The 20,140-nt window shown below is 43.9% G+C and overlaps 1 protein-coding gene across 1 annotated transcript in view; it reads right to left on the reverse strand.

Annotated features, from left to right (window-relative positions):
- The window catches only part of LOC145397971 (glutamate receptor ionotropic, kainate 2-like), a 129,492-nt gene that overhangs the window by 8,097 nt on the left and 101,255 nt on the right, over window positions 1-20,140 (reverse strand). Inside the window, exons 8-9 of the mRNA XM_080270946.1 lie at window positions 13,828-13,983; window positions 13,283-13,389 (exon numbers count right to left, since the gene is read on the reverse strand). Of these exons, the coding sequence (XP_080127072.1) occupies window positions 13,283-13,389; window positions 13,828-13,983 (263 nt within the window). The remainder of the gene's footprint in view (window positions 1-13,282; window positions 13,390-13,827; window positions 13,984-20,140) is intronic.

Consider the following 20,140-nt stretch of genomic DNA (forward strand, 5'->3'; position numbering starts at 1 on the left):
ACATAATTCAGAGGCGGAAAGAGCATTTGTTAATAAAGGGATCCAAAATATTTTAGACCCTGAGAAGTATCTCAACAAGTTACTTGGTCACTGACCGGTCATTTAAATAAGGGACCGAGCAGTATGCACGTAAGAAAAGGATTGAGAGGTGGTATAAAATTTTTCCCAGGCAACTTTATATAGATTTTTTACACCAGAATTCGTGAAAAGGATTGAAACTGAGCAAAGATGCTGCTTTACTGTCTTCCAGAGTAATATGTAAATGTTCAAGATCAAATGGCAAGAACAACTTAACAGTTTTGACTGCTTTAGACCTAACCAGGTGGAAATGTTGAAGGTAAGGCAAGAATTCAGGGATTTCATTTTTATACCAGAGTGCGGTGAAGGTCTCAGGGCAGGGTCAAGTCTCAAGACGTGTGTGTCACTGTAAACAAAACAGCTAATAAGTTCTTGATCTTCTTAGGAGCAAATATGGTGAAAGGGTTGACGTTTCAGCCAAAGGATTAATCTGTTGTTTTTGAAACTTTTTCAGCAGATTTTTGCCGATTTAGACCAAACTTGGAGGATGGGCTCATGGTAAGCTGTGTGAATGGATTCGACTTTGAGAATAACCAATCAAAGGTCAAGGGCAAAGAGTACTGTCAAAGTTCAACCTTGGTGTACACCAGCGTACTACTGTATATATATATATATATATATATATATATATATATATATATATATATATATATATACATATATTTTTTCTGGAGACATACGAGGTTGAAAGCTTCGGTACATTCCTTAATTGATACTTTTATGTACGAATTCTATTTGCCATACAATTTTCGGTGATCATCTTCGAGTTTCCTCAGGAGTTCCTCAAAGGGCAGCAACGCTTTAGAATGATCCATCTTCAGGCTGAATCTGATGGTTCTGTTGATGACTGATTCAGTGATGATATTTCCCCCCTGTAGATGGAACCGGGCCCTTGTTTGGCCCAGCCAGAGAAGTACGGTTCCACTCCAGTGGTGTCATGGTAACTTAAGTGGGCGGAGGTGCACGTTGCACAACTTCGATGATGACATTCAAGGAGGCAGCAGCAACCACACAGACCGCAGTATTATGCAGTGCTTGGTAGGGACTGGCAGCAGAGAGGTCCGAGGCACATCTGGATTAGGGTAGGGGATGGCAACCTGGAGGCGCGCCATGGTAGGGCAGTGGAGGAGAGAGCGTAGCAGAGGGAATGGCGTATCTGCATTATAAATCTCTCATTCATAGGTAGAATCATAAGTAGGAATGAGGATTTCATGATAGCATTTATAACTCAGTTGGAGATGGTGTATATGAGTAAGTATGATGTTGCTGAGGGAACATGTGGATGGAAGAGCCACGTACTGGGTGGCCATGGCAAACCATGTAGCGGAAGGAGAGCCTTGGAGGACATAGGAGACATGATCATCCCGGCTGAGAAGAGGAGACTGGGCATGGATAGCCCGTCTCAGCTTGGAGAAACTGGTTAGGATAAAGATATCTATTCGAGAGCGTACCCTGGGGTGTTGTCTGCCTTCTTATTCCTGAGGATACCAACATGGCTGGGAACCCAGTCGATGGCGATGGATCCCCCTGCATCAACAATTGCATATGCAGAGCTGAGGATGGCAGAGATAAGTCTTGTATTGTCAGAGTGATGAGGCTGGCGAAGAGTGTGGACAGCTGAAAAGGAGTCAGTGTGGATGACGATGGAGGCGGCTGACGGAGTAGCATGAGCATCCTTAAGCATTTCAGTTATGGCAATGAGCTCATTCTGCAGGGGCAAGGTTCTGTCAGCCACCCTGATGCCGTGTGCCCTATCCCCACAGATGAAGGCTGCTCCAGCCATAGGTGGGGCAACGGAACCATCGGTGAAGTAAGAGACAGTGGCAGGCGTGGAGAGGGAAGCTATACGTTACAGTCCCTCCTGGCATAGCTGATGAATAGGTGTTCGAGCTTCATCAGAGGAATGACGGAAAATGAACGTAAATGGAGGCGAGGACCAAGGTGGAGGGGGGGCGATAAGTGGGGGTAGGAAGTAAGTAGGTCAAGGCGAAGATTGGTAGCAGCCATGATGCATGGCAGAAGTGGGAGGGGGGATATGGTATGTGCCAGTTTGGCAGCAAGCCCAGCAACCCTCACCTGAATGTGGTGGTACAGGGATTCTACATTGCACTCAAGACGAAGATTGCAGAGGCAAGTCATTATAGGGGAACCAGTCATGATATGGAATGCCTTGTTTTGACCTACCTCGAGCTTATCAATCAGTGGGGCACATAGGGCTGGGAGAACAGGGGTACAGTAGTCCAAGAGGAAGCATATGGCTTGGATATAGAACAGACAAAGGACTCTGTAGGATGCACCCTTACCCTTCCCTGCTAGGGTTAGGAGTGCACTCAGTCTCGGTTTAATCATCATCCTGAGGTAATCGACTTTGGTCTGAAAGGAAAGCTGAGATTAGAACGATACTCCTAGGTAGTAGGGATGGGCGTAATCGATTATTTGTAATCGATTACTTCGATTACATATAACAAAAATGCATTAATCGATTATTTTCCTATAATCGATTACTTGAAATGATTACTACAGCAGAATCACTGTAGAGTGCATTTTTAAGGAACTGTGCCTTGTCTTATTAGTTCTGCATATTTCATACCTTTTTATTTTGAACATGGATCTTTTGCAGTGCTTGTGTTTTATGAAATTTTCTGGTCGGGAGTGGTTGGACAGATGCTCATGTATTAAGTATATATTAGGGTGCAAGGCATGAGTAGCCGACAAGTTGATGAGAGAAACACCTTGTGAGGAGAAGCATTGCACTGATGACGTTTCGCTCCTACAGAGCTTCTTCACATCGAGTGATCGAGCCACTCGATGTGAAGAAGCTTTATAGGAGCGAAACCGAAACGTCATTTATAAAAGGCTTCTCACAAGGTGTTTCTCTCAACAAGTATGTATTATGGTACATCTCTAAACAAAACAATGTTGATTTGTTTGCATATTTTTGGAAACAAATACCGGTATGTTTCTAGTATATGCTAATCCTTTTTTGGCTGGCACAAGAGCGTTTGTATTATATATATATATATATATATATATATATATATATATATATATATATATATATATATATATATATATATATATATATATATATATATATATATTATATATACACACACACACACACACACACACACACACACACACACACACACACACACACACAAGAATGCTTGTTTTATATATTTTACTAACAAGGATATATGTTTCATGAATTATTATAAAGACAAGAATGCTGTATATGTATTTTATACTCATAAGGTCAATTTCAATACAGCCATGATGGAGGCGAGACTAGGCTCTTTGGGCATTAACATGAAATGGGCGACGATGAACAACAAGGGCCATATCATCAGCATAACATAGAAGGTGCACTCCCGGCCCAAGGTCAGTGCATAAAAGGCACTCGATGAGGGCGTTAAAAAGGGCCAGACTAAACACTGCCCTGGGGTGTGCCATGGAGATGTCTGTGGGCAGAAGAGACATGGCCCTGGAAGCAGACCACATCCTCACAATCATCAAAAAAATTTGTGAGCCAGCAGAGGATTTAACCGTGTACACCCTTGCAAGCGAGGGCAATCAGAATAATCTCCAGGTAGGCGAGTCCAAAGGGTTTTTCCAGGTCGGTGAAAACAGCTAACCCTTTAACTTTTTGTATTGCGGAGAAAAAGGTGGCAAGGCATTCTGCTGTCCCCTTACCCCTGGAGAAGGCAAAGAGATGGCTATGGGGAGAGGGAATGCACCACAGTAATCGGCGAAGGACCATCCTCTCAGCTGTCTTGCAGAGGCAGCTGAGAAGAGAGATCGGCCTGTATGAATCAGGGATGTTAGGTTTTGGGTTGGGTTGGTTGGCCGCCAACTTCCAATGAGTAGGAAGTGTACCCAGCTCCCATGGGTGATTTAATAATGTGAGGAAGGCCCCACTGGCAGCCAGACCTGTATGGGCCAGCATGGAGTCGGTGATTCTGTCCAACCCCAGGGCAGTGTCAGTGATGGTTTTAAGGGCATGTTCAAATTCATTCAAGGTGAAGGGCCGATCAGTGTCAGCAGAGCTTTGTTACACAGCAACACTGATAGCCACATGGTCATGCAGGGCTTCCTGCCGAAGGCGTGTGTTGTCTGGGAGCTGGACAGGAGAGGTTCACGGGGCAAAGACTGCAGCTAACCTCTCCGCTTCACTATGGGTGTCTGGATGAGAAGAGGGATGAGTCGGGGGGGAACGGGAGACAGCCCTCAAGCATTCCAGAGTTGCCCCAGATTCGTGTTGGTGCTAAGAGACTGGCGCCAATCAAGCCACGTGTCCTCTTTGGTCCAGGCTTTTGCCGTAATGGCATATCGGATCACTGCCTGGGGATAACATAGATAAACGGGTGTGCGATGGGCCCTGTATGACTTTCAAGCTCTGTCCAGGTGGCAGTTGAGCTCCCGAACCCAGTCACAGTAGAACCATTGGTCCCTGTGGTACATCTTCATGGTGGTGCTCTTTGGGATGGCAACTTTAGCAGCAACCCAGAAGGCTGCAGACAGTTGACTGTCATGCTCATCAATGTCATTGGAAGGAGTAAAGGAGCTCAGGGAACGTTTGAGGGTGGGCAAGAAAAGTTCCCAATCGGCTCGTTTAGTATTGCACCTCACTGGAGGACCCACATGCCTGGGCAGCAGGGCTATGTTGATGGAGCAGAGGATGGCAAGGTGGTCAGAGACATGGGTAGGGTTGATCATCCACTGAGCAAGGGGTGCCAGAACAAAGGAAACAAAAGTAAGGTCCAGTTTACTCCCCTGCAGATTAGTGGGGGCTTGGGCATCATTGAGGAGTGAGATGTCTGTTATACCCTCCATGAGTTTGGCAACACATCGACCAGCTGGATTTCTGGCCCTAGGGGACCCGAGGCATGGGTGGTGAGCGTTAAAATCCCCACCAATAAGGGACGGCTGGGCAGATCCAAGAGTTAAAAGCTCTGTCAGGTCGAGGTCCTCTGAATGAGGGAGGTAAATGTTGAACACACTGAGGGTGTGGACAGGAAGGGTAATGGTCACCCTGTGTATTTCGACCCACTCACCACAGGATGGGGGTGACTGGATGACCTAAGAGAGAATATGGCTCCTCACAAGCATGGCACAACCACAAGGGCCGCCATGAACATAGGGTAGGAGGAATGAAGTGAATCCTCTGAGATGGAGGGAGTGGTTACCTGGGATGTGTGTCTTCTGAAGGAGGAATATATCAACCCGGTCTTGGTGGGCAATCGCCTCTAATAGGGCACATTTAATCCTTGCACCAAAGACATTCCATTGGAGAATGTGGAGCCCAGTAGCAGTTGTGCACTGCACTGGCGGTGCAGACGGCGGGATCAGTACAGTGGCATGTGACTGGAGGGCAGGAGACGTGGAGGAAACCCTCAATCGTCCATGCCTGGCAGATCCTGAAAGGGTAGAGGAGACCAAGACCACGGGCGAGGGCAAAGATCTCCCCTGGGGGTGGCAGACACGACCGGTGTTCGTGGTTGACTGAGCGAGAGCAACGTTTGGGGTCACTGGACTTCCAGTGCAGATGGGTCAGAGTGGAAGCCAGCTGTTTTATTTTTATGCAAGAAAGAAGGAACCAGAGACCAAGAGCCCGCAAACCATTCCTTCCAAGAAAAAAACAAAAACAATACAAAAGAGAGCCAAATTCAAGATCCATTCATTTCGAGATGCCTGGACACACTGCGTTTGAAAGACTGGAGATCATAGGAAGTAGGAAATACAGACAGAGGGAGAGTTCCAGAGTTGACCTGTTGCATAAATGAAGGACTGGGAGTAACAATTAACTCTTGCATTAGAAAGTAGAACAAAAAAGGATGAGAGTTTTTTTGCTAGACAGGTGCTACGCACCCGCCGTAGAGGTAGAGACATGCAAACAGACAGTTCAGAGGAGCAGTGACCATTGAAGCAGCAACAGAAAAGAGATAAAGATGCAACAGTGCGGCAAAGAAACAGAGATTGAAGGGAGCCAGTAAGAGGAGGAGAGTCAATAAGACAAAAAGCCTTTGACTCCACCCTATTGAGTAGCTGTACGTGGGGAGCCTCCCCACACATGATAGTTGTACTCTACACGAGGGCGAATAAAACTCGTGTATAAAGTCAAAAAGTGTGCAGGGGTAAAGAAGGTATGGAGTCGGCTTAGCACAACCAAACTCTTGGAAGCAGATTTTACAAGAGATGCAATTTGATCTTTCCAAGATAAGTCCCGAGTGAATGAAAACACAACCATGTTCAAGGATGATGCAGGATTGAGCTGGATATTATTAAACATTAGTGGGTACTCCTGTGGAAGACTGTGTCAGGTTGATGGGTGTAAAAACTGAGTTTCTGATGCATTAAAGACAAAAAGATTTATTTTTGCCCCAGTCAGAGATACGAGCCAAGTCAGACATTACGTGAGCCATAGCCTCATCCCCTGTTTGTTGAAGTAACTGTTGAGATGGATGTTGCGGGAACCAGAGGGAAAGGTGAAGGGTGGAATCATCAGCGTATGAGTGGATAGGGTTAGATGTACAGCTTAGAAGGTCATTGATAAATAAAAGGAAGAGAGTTGGTGATAGGACAGAGCCCTGAGGAACACCACTGTTGATAGATGTAGGAGAAGAACAAAAGTCGTCTACAACAGCGGCCATAGAACGACCAGAAAGGAAGCTAGAGATGATAGCACAGATAGATGGATGGAAACCGTAAGAGGGCAGTTTGGATATTAAAAATTTATGTCAGACTCGATCAAAGCCCTTTGAGATGTCAAGTGCGATGGCAAAGCTTTCACCAAAGTCCCGAAAGGAAGATGACCTGGAGTCTGAATGATAGGTGAGAAGATTGCTAGTGGAGGAGCGTCCCTGGCTGAACCCATACTGACGATCAGAAAGAAGGTTGTGATAGGAAAGATGCTTTAAATTTTTTTGGTTAAGAATTGACTCAAGAACTTTTGAGCCACAGGATGTTAACCCGCCCCATCCCGACCACTTTTCCACCACTGACTCCCCCCAATCCTGACCATTTTTGGAAAAAATTTTTTTTGGCTTAAACCTCCGCTTTTGGTGAGAAACATCGAAAATTCATAGAGAAATCGTTCACCTGATGTTTAAAATACTCGATACAGGTAGGAGTACTTCCTTACATTACTGGGTTTTCTAACAGGCTGGCACCAAAGAAAATGAGTTCTATGGGAGGATAACTATTTCACAAAACTCATAAATGGTATTTATTTATTTACTTGGTAAGAATTTATACGTAGTACGAGAGTATATTGGTTTGCAAGCAGTAATATAGGCATTATAAGCATTGTTTCACTCATTAACTCATCACCATACCTGACCTTTTTTTGCCACATTACCTGATCATCATTTCTGACTGTTTCTTCTTCTAATGCTATGTAAAGTTTGTCCTCCACATTGTCATTGATTGGAGAATCACTCTGGCCCTGAATTTTGTACTGTGGCATGACATGGCTTTACTGGCCAGGTCACTGATAACAGGTGAATTGCTGAGACAATGGTGTGCAGGGAGGGGGAGGAGGTCATGCTGGGTAAGGCATTGTCCCTGCCTGGCATCTTGTAGAGGAAGGTGTCACGTGTATACATACCAAAAATCACTCGTGAAAATTGAAAATTGTGCAAATTAGGGACCTTGCAATTGATTTGCATTTATGTACGTTGAGGGGATTGGCAGTGACAAAATGTGTGGACGTTAGAGAACATCGACTGGACGCCATGAGTTAAAGCAATTGGACGATAGTTAGAGGGTTGGGAAAGGTCACCCTTCTTTGTGACTGCCTGAATGAGAGCAAACTTCCAGCAAGAAGGAAAGGTACAAGTTGACAGACAAGGGCAAAAGAGTTTGCCTATCAGGGTGTATGCACAGAATCACAGTTATTGAGGACACCTTGTTAGTATTAAGGCTAGTGATGGCAGAAAATACATCAGCTGAAGAAATTTTAATGTCAGCCATGAGGAAGTCAGAGGGAGGAAGTACTGGAGGAACAGCACCAGAATCATCTAAGGTGGAATTTGAGGAGAAAGTCTGAGCAAAGAGATCTTCTTTATCAGTAGAAGAAATAGCTACAGAGCCATCAGAGTTGAAAAGAGGGAAGGATGATGAGGTAAAGTTATTAGAAAGGTTTTTGGCAAGGTGCCAGAAGAAGTGGGAAGAATTTGAGTTGGAGAGTTGAGAGCATTTAGTACGGATGAAATTATTTTTAGCAGAGTGAAGAACAGACTTAGTACGAATTCGGGTAGAAAAATAAACAAGATGTGATTCAGCGGTGGGTTGGTTCTGGTACCTTTTATGAGACCTCTCCTTGTTGCGGACAGCATTAGAACAAGCGTGATTAAACCAAGGCTTTCTTGCATTAGTCAGAGGATATGAGAAGGGAATGTACGCTTCCACGCCCGAGAGAATGACCTCTGTAATGCGCAAAGCACATTCATTTGGCTCCCGGCCATGGAAGCAATAATCATTCCAGGGAAAATCAAAGAATTACTGCCTAAGCACCTCCCAACCTGCGGCCCCAAAGTGCCACAGTTGACGTTTCTTTGGAGGGTTCATAAGCCATACCGGAGCGATTGGACAGGTCAAGGTAATAAGGTTGTAATCAAAGGAGCCCAATGGAGAGGAAGATTAACAGTGTAAGCAGAAGGATTAGTTGTAAGGAAGAGGTCAAGTAAGTTGGAGCTCTCTCCAAGGTGGTCAGGGATACGAGTAGGGTGCTGTACAAGCTGCTCTAGGTCATTAAGGATAGAAAAGGTGTAGGCTTGTTCACCAGGTGGATCAGTGAAAGGAGAGGAGAGCCAAAGGTGATGGTGAACATTGAAATCTCCTAGAATGGAGATTTCAGAGAAAGGAGAAATGGATAGAATGTGTCCCAACATAGAAGTAAGATAGTCAAAGAATTTTTTATAGTCTGTAGAACTAGGAGATAAGTAAACAGCATGGATATATTTAATTAGAGAATGACAGGAAAGCCTAAGCCAGAGAGTAGAGAATTCAGAAGAAATTCTTGATGTTGAGGAGTACATTTACCCTTGGGAAAACACCGTATCTAACGAAAAATCATGAAAACGAAAAAAAAAAAAAAACTAGATAAAATGCTTTTGGTAAACATAGAGACATAATGAAAAGTTGCTTGCTAATGTGAATAAAACGAACATATATATATATATATATACAGACAGATAGATAGATAGATGTTGATAGATCAACATCTATCTATCTATCTATCTATCTATCTATATACTGTATATATATATATATATATATATATATATATATATATATATATACAGTAATCACTCCAATATCCGGATCAATAGAGCCATCGGTAGGTTCGGATATTGGTTTTGTCCGGATATTGGGCCCCAGCTTATGGACTTGTACTTACGGACCCTAACACAGAGAAACACCTATACAACTCCCTCCAGACATGCATAGCACCTATTTAACACCCAAATCACACCAATAAGGCACATAAATGACTGAAATAAATGCAATAGACACATAAAATGTGGGTTTAGAAGTATGTTCATACATTAATAAACATTCTGGTACTTATGGACTCTAACCGAACCTAACCTAACCGAACCTAACCGAACTCTGAAAACACATTCCTACTGCACATGCATGAGGTAAGTTTAGTATGGAAAGAAGTACAGTATGACACTTTCTGGTAAGTATAGTATGGGAAAAAATACAATATGAAACATTCTGGTAAATATAGTATGGAAAATAGTACAACATGAAACATTTTGGCTACTTACAGCAAGTCCCTGGCCACCTCGATGAATAACCGCCTCCTCTCGGACTCTGACAGTAAGAACGATTTCCTGAAGCACTTGCACTACACTCTTCCTGAAGTCTTGCACTGAACTTAGTCACTAACACACAGAAGTCCGTTCTTTTCACAGTGTTCACTTTAGTCCAAATAATGTTCCATTAAATTTAAGTGTTGCACATTAACTTTTCCCAAGTTTTTTAAGTTTCCAAAGCCAAAACAAAGAAGGTTAGTTACGTTAAATTTCTTTTCTACTTAGTCTTTTCTCCCAACTTGAAAACCTTAACACAACACACCGTTTTTTTCACTGCACAACACTCAAAATTCCCGTGTGGTCTAGTGGAGAAGTTCTTGCTGTTTATTCACTGTCAGAGCCCGAGAGTATCACTGGCAGGCGTCCAAGGGGTGCATCGGTGGGTAGTGGTGATGGCGTACCGACTACAGAAGACTCTGAAGACAGCCGCAAACTCACGTCGAGCGGTGACTCCACTGTAGCTGATGTGCTGGGCTGTGGCTCGGAGCATGAGGGCCTGTCTTGGGGAGGCAACGGGAGTGGAACCAGGGCTTGGCACAGCGGGGGTCACGGGCCTGAAAAACTGTCAATCATTGACTGGACGCAAGGACCGACGATTCTGGCGATTGATGATGCGCTGCCGGAAAGCACGCACTTCCTCCACGAGTCCCAAGGGCCCCATCTCCCTGTCGCAGTCCGGGTGTTCCAGGTAGTCTAGGACGAACTCTAGATGTTCCCGGAGTGCGCTCAGCTTGGGGATGGCTGGAGTAGTGTCCTGCTGGGCGGAGTCTGCATCATCATCGCCTTCGTCGTCGGAATCTTCAAGTTCGGGACTGACACCAGCAACCGAAGACGCGATCTCGATATCAGACAACGTCTGATACCCAGGATCGCCCTCGTCGTCGTCCAACCACTCACGAACATCGTCCACATCAACATCGTCGCCGTGCGCATAGCCGTGCATGGAAGTCATCCACGTCAAACCCTAGGAAATCGTACTCCACATCTGTTCCGAGAAGCAGACGAGACCAACCATTTTCAAGAGTTTTCACAGGGACTTCCTTCCATGCACCAGCCCAGTTGTACAGCGCAGACTTGATGTTGTAGCGGCGAAGGTTTTCCAAAGTCCGCTTGCCTCGAGTGTCACGTCCTTCCCTGCGCTCGTCCTCGTCTCGAGAACCACCATCACCTCGTCCAGGAACTTCCGACGGTACAGGCGCTTTGTTGCCACGATCACTCCTTGGTCCATTGGTTGAATGAGAGCAGTCGTATTAGGTGGCAGAAACATGCACCTAATACGCCATTCTCAGCAACCAAGTCCTTGTCGCACGGGTGGGCAGGTGCATTGTCGAGGAGAAGGAGAGGCCTTTACCTGGTCGCGAGGAATTCCCAGTGTCTGCGTCTGGTAATGTATGACCTCCTTGACGAAGTGATGGTGAAACCAGTCTTTGAAAATCACAGCTGTGAACCATGCTTTCAAAGAATGGTACCATACGACAGGAAGGACATCCATCACCCCACGAAGGCACCGAGGCTGCTTTGCACGGCCAACAATAACGGGCTTAAGCCGGTGCATGCCGTTAGCATTGGCACAACACAAAGCAGATATCCGTTCCTTAGAAAGCTTGCGGCCAGGTACACGCTTCTCCGTCTCATCGGCGAGAGTGTTCGTTGGCACCGGGCGATAGAATAGGCCAGTTTCGTCAGCGTTATAGACTTGACCGAGAGTGAGGCCCTCCCTGTCGATCAAGCCTTTCACCTTGTGCCGAAACTCGTCCACTCCATCCTCGTTAGCGTCCAATGCTTCGCCATGTGCTTTGCGGTTAGTAAGGCCATGTCGCAACTTGAACGCGAAGAGCCAACCCTCGGATGCCTTGAAGTCTAGGGCGTCGTGAAGCCTTGCAAACTTCTCAGCAGCAGCCTTCAGCTCCGTTCCACGTACCATCACACCAGCTGCACGTTGCTGTCGATACCAAATCAACGTGGAGCGGTCGATCTCTGCATACTTGGGAGTAAACATAACCTTCCTCTCCACGTTGCGTTTGCTTCTCGACGAGAAGTCAGCCGTGTACTGCATGAGCTTGTCTCGGGAACGCTTGATATCAAACAAAGTCGACCGGGCCAGGTTGAACTCGCGGAGAATGCGAGAGGAAGACCAACCCGCATCAACCTTCTCCAATATCTCCCGTTTCTTCTCCAGAGTCAACACCACTCTCTTCCTTTTCTCAGGAGGCGGGCCATCATCACACACACTAAGAGTAGGGCAGAGAGCAGCAGGAGGCCTTGCAGCAAGTACGGCACCACCACAAAAGCGAGCACGTGGGCAGCCATTACGAAGAGCGCAGGTCCAGTCGCGGTGAGAGACAGGCGGGAAGTGGGGAGGATGCAGCGGCGCTCTATCGGACGTCGGAGGAATGACGAACCAAAACAATGCTCTCACGCGGCGCGCGGCAAGTTCAAATTACGGACGGCAAAAAATCGATTTTTTTTCCAATTTTTTTGGATTTTCGGACCATTTTGGGAATGTTTGATCCCAGGACGATAAGGTTCGGTTAGTGGGGATGTTCGGTTATTGGGCGTCCGGATATTAGAGGGATTACTGTATATATATACACTATTATATTACACACACACACACACACCCTTCTCTCTGTCTGTCTCTGTCTCTGTCTGTCTGTCTGTCTGTCTCTGTCTGTCTGTCCTTCTGTCTGTCTGTCCGTCTGTCTTTGTGTGTGTGTGTGTCTGTGTCTGTGTGTATATATATATATATATATATATATATATATATATATATATATATATATATATATATATATATATATACACTATTTGTATACGGTATATATTTATGTATATATCTATTTATCTACATGGATAGATAGATAGATAGATATAGATATAGATAGATATATACATATAGATATATATTGATAGATAGATCGATAGATGAAGATAGATAGATAGACAGACAGATAGATAGATGGATAGATAGATAGACAGACGGATGTAGATAAATAGACAGATAGATAGAAAGACAGATACATAGTCTAGAGCATGAAGTGGGTTAGGTCTGATCTGCCGCACATTTTGGTCGTGAGCGGGGCTGTCAGACTGCCCAACTTATTAAGGAAGCAGATCCCGGCCGGTTCATGAACAGGAAAATATCACAGGCATGGCATAACATACACACCCTTCATTATCTGTGTTATGTTCAGCCATATACTGTTAGCCATTATTAGTAGGGTCAGAGTCATACAGATAGAAATTTCTAACATGCACTGGTACTCCTCATTAGGGATTTCTTTATGATTGTTGCAGTCAAAAAAATACCATAGCTAAAACCAAGGGTTTCGGCTTTTCCAAGTCCCCCCCTCCCCATTGCGTCATTTTTAACTTACATAACATCCACTCTTGGTTTTAACGGTGATCCCTTGGGAAACGAAAAGCTGACAGTCAAGCTACCAAAGAAGGACTGGGAGATAATGTAGAACTGGCAACGCTGTGTCTGCAAAGGGTAGAGGAAGAGTTAAATTTATTCCTGTCAGCTGTAGTTGTAAGAAAGTCATTATAGCAGAACTTATCTACTCCAATCTACCCTACCATAATTTACCCAATCCTACCCCAGCATAGCCCAACTCAACCAGGCCTAAGTTGAAATTAAGCAGGACAATTGCGAGCCTGACTGCAAAATGACAATTGTGGGTCTTGCTCTAGGTATCATTGGTACAAAGAAAATATGGAAGCCTTATCTTTCTTGTAACTTCCTCAGATATACCATAAATACTAGGAAAATTGCCAGGATAGATGGCAGTTTTAGCTCAGCCCAATCCAACGCAAACTAATCCAGCCAAAGTCATGAATCGGTGGTCATGTTCTGGGGACAGACTGGAACTACGAAAATATATTCAAGATTACTTATAATTCCCAATCTTCCTCTTCTTACCCTCTCAAACTGCTCCTGCATGGTCATACGGACACCAAATTCGTCAGCAAAGATAGCAAGTTTGCCATCTCCGAATTCTGCAGCAGCGCGAGGCATATCTTTGTGAGCCACCATTTGGTCCTTCAGTTGGCTTAGCTCCGTACCTGGTGGTGCTCTCTGGTAATGGATATAGAAAAGGGATATATATATATATATATCTATCTATCTATCTATATACCTAGGCTGCTTCCCCCAAGGAAAGGGAGGTAGCCGAGACAGGACGACTCACTCTCCATTTACTCATCCATTCAAACACATTCATTCGCATCTTAGCCAAATGATATATATATATATATATATATATATATATATATATATATATATATATATGGTGGTAGGTGGGGGCGCCCATCACTTAGTATAGTGGTACCCTTTTTTATAGGGTAGCTCTACATCGAGTGGCAAGCCAAATGATTTCCTGGAAACCAGGAAACCATTTACAATGCTGGGTGGTAACCTTATAACCAACCAATACGTGTTCCATACCTGACAGCAAATGGGTTGGCAGAGGGTTAGTGCCCCTCCCAGGAAAACAACTAACTAAAAATACGAACAAGAAACCTCGGACCAGGACTGACCAAAAGATTATGACAAAGGACCGAACACGGGATATGTTACGGTTGGCGACGTGGAATGTAAGGGGTGCAAATGATGAGGTGAAGGAGACAGACATTGTCCAGTTGCTTTAGGATGCGAAACTGGATGTATGTGGATTAACTGAAACTAAATGGAGAGGTCAGAGTGTGAGAGTGTGAGAGAATGGGAGTATGGATGGGGTATATGTGCAGGAGTAGGTGAGAATTAGAGGGCAAAAGAAGGAGTGTGTATAGTTGTAACAGATGGAAGGAGAATATAAGAGACTATGGATCAGTTGGGTCAATGATTTTGCGGGTAAGACTAAAAGTTGGACTACAAATGTGGGTGATTGTGTGCGTGTATGTGCCAATGCAAGATAGTGCAAGCAGAGTGAGAGAAGAGTTCTGGACAAATGTGGAAGAGTGCATGGAAAAGTTTGAAAGGAATGAGAGAGTGGTTTTGATTTGTGATATGAATGGTAAAGTAGGGAATGTAAAGGAGAATGGAGTAGTTGGTGAGTGGGATGTGCCTGCTGAAATAGATGAGAATGGCAGTGTTTAGTAGACATTTGTTCCAGGAGGGAGTTAGTGTTAACCAATACCGTCTTCAGGCACAAAATGATCCACAGGTATACATGGCGAGTGATGAGAAGGGTGGATGGTGAACTGAATGAAAGGAAGGCAATGACTGATTATGTGTGTGTGCATGAAAGGATGTGAAGATGTGTAATGGATGCAAGAGCATATAGAGGCTGGGGAAGTGGACTTTCGGACCACCACTTGGTGTTGGTCAGAATCAAGGCCCAAGTATAATGGAGAAAGAGAAGAAGGAAAGGACGGGAAGATGGAGTAGATGCAAGGAGAGTGTGAAGGTTACAAGAGGATGAGAATAAGGCAGAATATAAAAGAGAAGTGGAGGAATGGTTGCATAAATATGAATTGGAGCAGATGGGGGACGTGGACGGTGTGTGCAAGATGCTCATAGAAGAAATATGTGCAGCACGTGAGGTAGTGTGTGGGGTGAAGATAAGATGAAAAGGAGATGCAAGAAACAGCATCCTGGAATGAAGAGGTGAGACAGGCTGTGGCACAAAAGAAGAAAGCATACATTGAATGGATGAGAAATTGGGGCGTGAAAGAAGTTGAGAGACAGAAAAAAGAGTTATACGTAGAACGGAAGATAGAGGTGAAAAGATTAGTAAGAGTGAGTAAGAAGAGAGTGGATGAGGAATTTGGAAGGAATTTGAGTGTCAAGTGGAGAGAATGTAAGAAAATGTTCTGGAAAGAGGTAAACAGAGTCAGACAGGGTGGCAATGAAGTTAGTAGGGAAGTGAAAGATTAAAATGGCAGATTACTAGTTGAGAAGGGAGAAAAAAGTGAGCAGGTGGAGAGAACACTTTAATGAATTGTTGAACGTAGAGGATGAAAGTAATGCAAGTATAAGTGGCTGGGGAATGGCTGGGAGAAGAGGGAGGTGAGAAGAGAGAAGGATGGAAGTAGTGGAAGCAATGAAGAAAGTCAAAATGGGGAAAGCCCCAGGAATTGATATGTGTGGTGAAATGCTGAAGCATGGGGGAGAGATAGTAGCAGACTGGATGTGGAAGTTATGCAGATAGGCCTGGGAGGAAGGTAAAGTCCCGGACGATTAGAAGTCAGGTATAATTATTCCGTTGTACAAAGGAAAAAGGGGGAAAAGAAGTGTGTGGTAATCATAGGGGCATTTGTCTTCTTAGTGTAGTAGGAAAAGTATAAGGTAGGATACTTACTGACAGAGTCAGGGATAAAACAGAGGAGTTAGCTGGAGAAGAACGGGTAGGCTTTAGGAAGGGAAGAGGTTGTATGGATCAGATATTCATTCTTAGATCTTTAGTGGAAAAGTTTCTAGTGAGGGGAAAGAAGTTGTATGCGGCCATCATGGATTTGGAGAAAGCATATGACAGGGTAGATAGACATGGATTGTGGAAAGTACTAAGAATATTTGGAGTAAATGGGAAGTTGTTGAATGCCGTGAATAGTATGTATGAGGGTGCTAGGGCTGCAATGCGTGTGGATAGTGAACTGAGTGTGCTTTTCTATCTGAAGGTTGGGTTGAAACAGGGATGTGTCATGTCTCCATGGTTGTTCAATCTGTATATGGATGGGATTATAAAATAGATACAGGGTAGAGCAGTGGGTTTTGGAGTGGCCCTAATGACAGAGAGCAGTGGTTGGAAACTCACTGTACTGTTGTATGAAGAAGATATTGCGTTTTAAGTGAACATGAAGGGGAGCTGCAAGGCTTGGTGGATGAGTTTCCGAGAGTGTGTAAGAAATGGAATCTTAAGGTGAATGTAGGGAAGAGTAAAGTTATGGTCCTCGAGAGAGGTGAGGTTAATGAATGTACAGTAAGGTTGGATGATGAGGAAATGGAAACTGTGAGTACGTTCAAGTACTTGGGTAGTGTCATGAGTAAGGATGGAAGTTTGGCGGGTGAAGTGCTTGAAAGGGTACAACAAGGAAGAAAGGTTTCTGGTTCCTTGAAGGCAGTGATAAGAAACAAAGAAGTGAGCATGGAAGTGAAAAAGTTATTACATGAACAGTATTGTGATACAAACTCTAACGTATGGAAGTGAAGCTTGGCCGTTGTTTGAGGGACATAAGTCATGAATGAGAGCAGTGGAAATGAGTAATTTGAGAGGAGCCTGTGAAGTCACATGGAGAGACACATTGACAAATAAGGATGTGATGGAGTGTTGTGGTGTGGATGTCGATGTGATAGGAAGCGTTAGGAGAAACACACTGAAGTGGTCTGGCCATGTGGAGAGGATGGAGAGTGAGAGACTAACGAGGAGAGTGTATGTCAGTGGGGTGGAGGAGGAGAGATGGAGGGGAAGGCCAAGAATGAGATGGACGGATATAGGGGAGAGGTATATGAGAGAGAGGTGTGTGAATTGGGAGCAGGGCAGTGAAATGGCGGGGGACTAGTTGATGTGGAGACGATTTGTTTGTGGCCACTCCGTATGGGATTAAAGGGTTTGGCAATGTATAAAATATATATATATATATATATATATATATATATATATATATATACTGTATATATATATATATATATATATATATATATATATATATATATATATATATATATATATATATATATATATATATATATATATATATATATATATATATATATATATATATATATATATATATATATATATATATATACTGTATATATATATATATATATATACTGTATATATATATATATATATATATATATATATATATATATATATATATATATCTATCTATTGCCAGACGCCTCAATCCCGTTTGGGGTGGCCACAAACAAATCGTCTCCAAGTCGCCCTGTCCCCAGCCATTTCCCTGCCCTGCTCCCAACTCACACCCCCCTCTCTCATATACCTCTCCACCCCATCCCTCCATCTCATCCTCGGCCTCCCCCTCCCTCTTCCCCCCTCCACCTCACTCACATACACTCTCTTCGTCAGTCTTTCACCCTCCATCCTCTCCACATGGCCAAACCACCTCAGTGTGTTCCTCAAAATGCTTCCTATCACATCCACATCAACACCACAATGCTCCTTTATATCCTCATTCGTCAGCCTGTCTCTCCATGTGACTCCACAGGCTCCTCTTAAATAACTCATTTCCACTGCTTTCAGTCTTGACTTGTGTCCTTCCAACAACGTCCAAGCTTCACTTCCGTACGTTAGAGTTGGTGTCACAATACTGTCATGTAGTAACTTTTTCACTTCCATGCTCACTTCCCTGTTTCTTATCACTGCTTTCAAACAACCAGCAACCTTTCTTCCCTGCTGTACCCTTTCAAGCACTTCACCCTCCAAACCTCCATCCTTACTCATCACACTACCCAAGTACTTAAACGTACTCACATTTTCCAATTCCTCACCATCCAACCTCGCTGTACATTCACTGACTTCACCTCTCTCAAAGACCATCACTTTACTCTTCCCTACATTCACCTTTAGATTCCGTTTCTTACACACTCTCCCAAACTCATCCACCAAGCCTTGCAGCTCCCCTTCGTCTTCACTCAACAACACAGTATCATCTGCAAACAACAGTACAGGGAGTTTCCAAACACTATCCTCTCTCACCAGGGCCACTCCAACATCCACTACCCTACCTTGTACCTCTTTTATTACCCCATCCATGTACAGATTGAACAACCATGGAGACATGACACATCCCTGTTTCAACCCAACTTTCAAAGAGAAAAATTCACTTAGTTCACCATCCACACGCACTGCAGCCTTCGCACCATCGTACATACTCTTCACAGCATTCAACAAGTTCCTATCTACTCCATATATTCTTAACACTTTCCACAATCCTTGTCTATCCGCCCTGTCATATGCTTTCTCCAAATCCATGAAAGCCGCATACAACTTCTTTCCCTTCTCTAGAAACTTTTCCACTAAAGATCTAAGAAATGAGTATCTGATCTACACAGCCTCTTCCCTTCCTAAAGCCTCCTTGTTCTTCTCCAACTAATTTCTCTGTTCTTTCTCTAACTCTGTCAATAAGTATCCTACCATACACTTTTCCTATTATACTAAGAAGACAAATGCCTCTATGATTACCACACACTTTTTTTCCCCTTTTCCTTTGTACAAGGGAATAATTATACCTGACTTCCAATCCTCCGGGACTCTACCTTCCTCCCAGGCCAATCTGCACATCTTCCACATCCATTCTACTACTATCTCTCCCCCATGCATCAGCATTTCACCACACACTCCATCAATTCCTGGGGCTTTCCCCGATTTAACTTTCTTCATTGCTTCCACAACTTCTATCCTACTGATCTTTTCCTGTCTTCTCACCTCCCGCCTTCTCCCAGCCATTCCCCAGCCACTTATACTCGCATTACTTCCATCCTCTACGTTCAACAATTCCTTAAAGTGTTCTCTCCATCTGCTCACTTTTTCTCCCTTCTCCACTAGTAATCTACCATTCTTATCTTTCACTCCCCTGCTAACTTCACTTCCACCCTGTCTTACTCTTTTCACCTCTTTCCAGAACATTTTCTTACAGTCCCTCCACTTTACACTCAAATTCCTTCCAGATTCCTCATCCACTCTCTTCTTACTCTCTCTTACTAATCTTTTCACCTCTCTCTTTCTTTCTACATATAACTCTCTCTTCCGCCTCTCAACTTCTTCCACGCCCCTATTTCTCATCCATTCATTGTATGCTTTCTTCTTTTGTGCCACAGCCTGTTTCACCTCTTCAGTCCACCACGCTGTTCCTTGACCCCCCTCCGTATTCTCTTCCTTCCACACACCACATCATATATATTGATATATATATATATATATATATATATATATATATATATATATAGATAGATAGATAGATGTATATATATATATATATATATATATATATATATATATATATATATATATATATATGGAGCCTCTGTGGTACAGTGGTAGAGTGTGCGTTTCGTACACGGGTGAACCAGGGTTCGCGCCCCGGCAGGGTAATAAACTTTGGGAGTTTTCACTCGGCCACGCACTAAATTGGCGGACACAAGGTGTCCTGCGGTTGATCCAGCGTCGCTTACTATAAAGTATGCTTGCACCCAATCGGCTTCCGCGGGCCGATTACATTTGGTTCGCAGACTATACATACATCCAGAGCCACTACAACACTACAAT

The sequence above is a fragment of the Coenobita brevimanus genome, chromosome 44 (assembly GCF_032717465.1).
Source record: "Coenobita brevimanus isolate Jiangsu-jjx chromosome 44, ASM3271746v2, whole genome shotgun sequence".
Taxonomy (NCBI): Eukaryota; Metazoa; Arthropoda; class Malacostraca; order Decapoda; family Coenobitidae; genus Coenobita; species Coenobita brevimanus.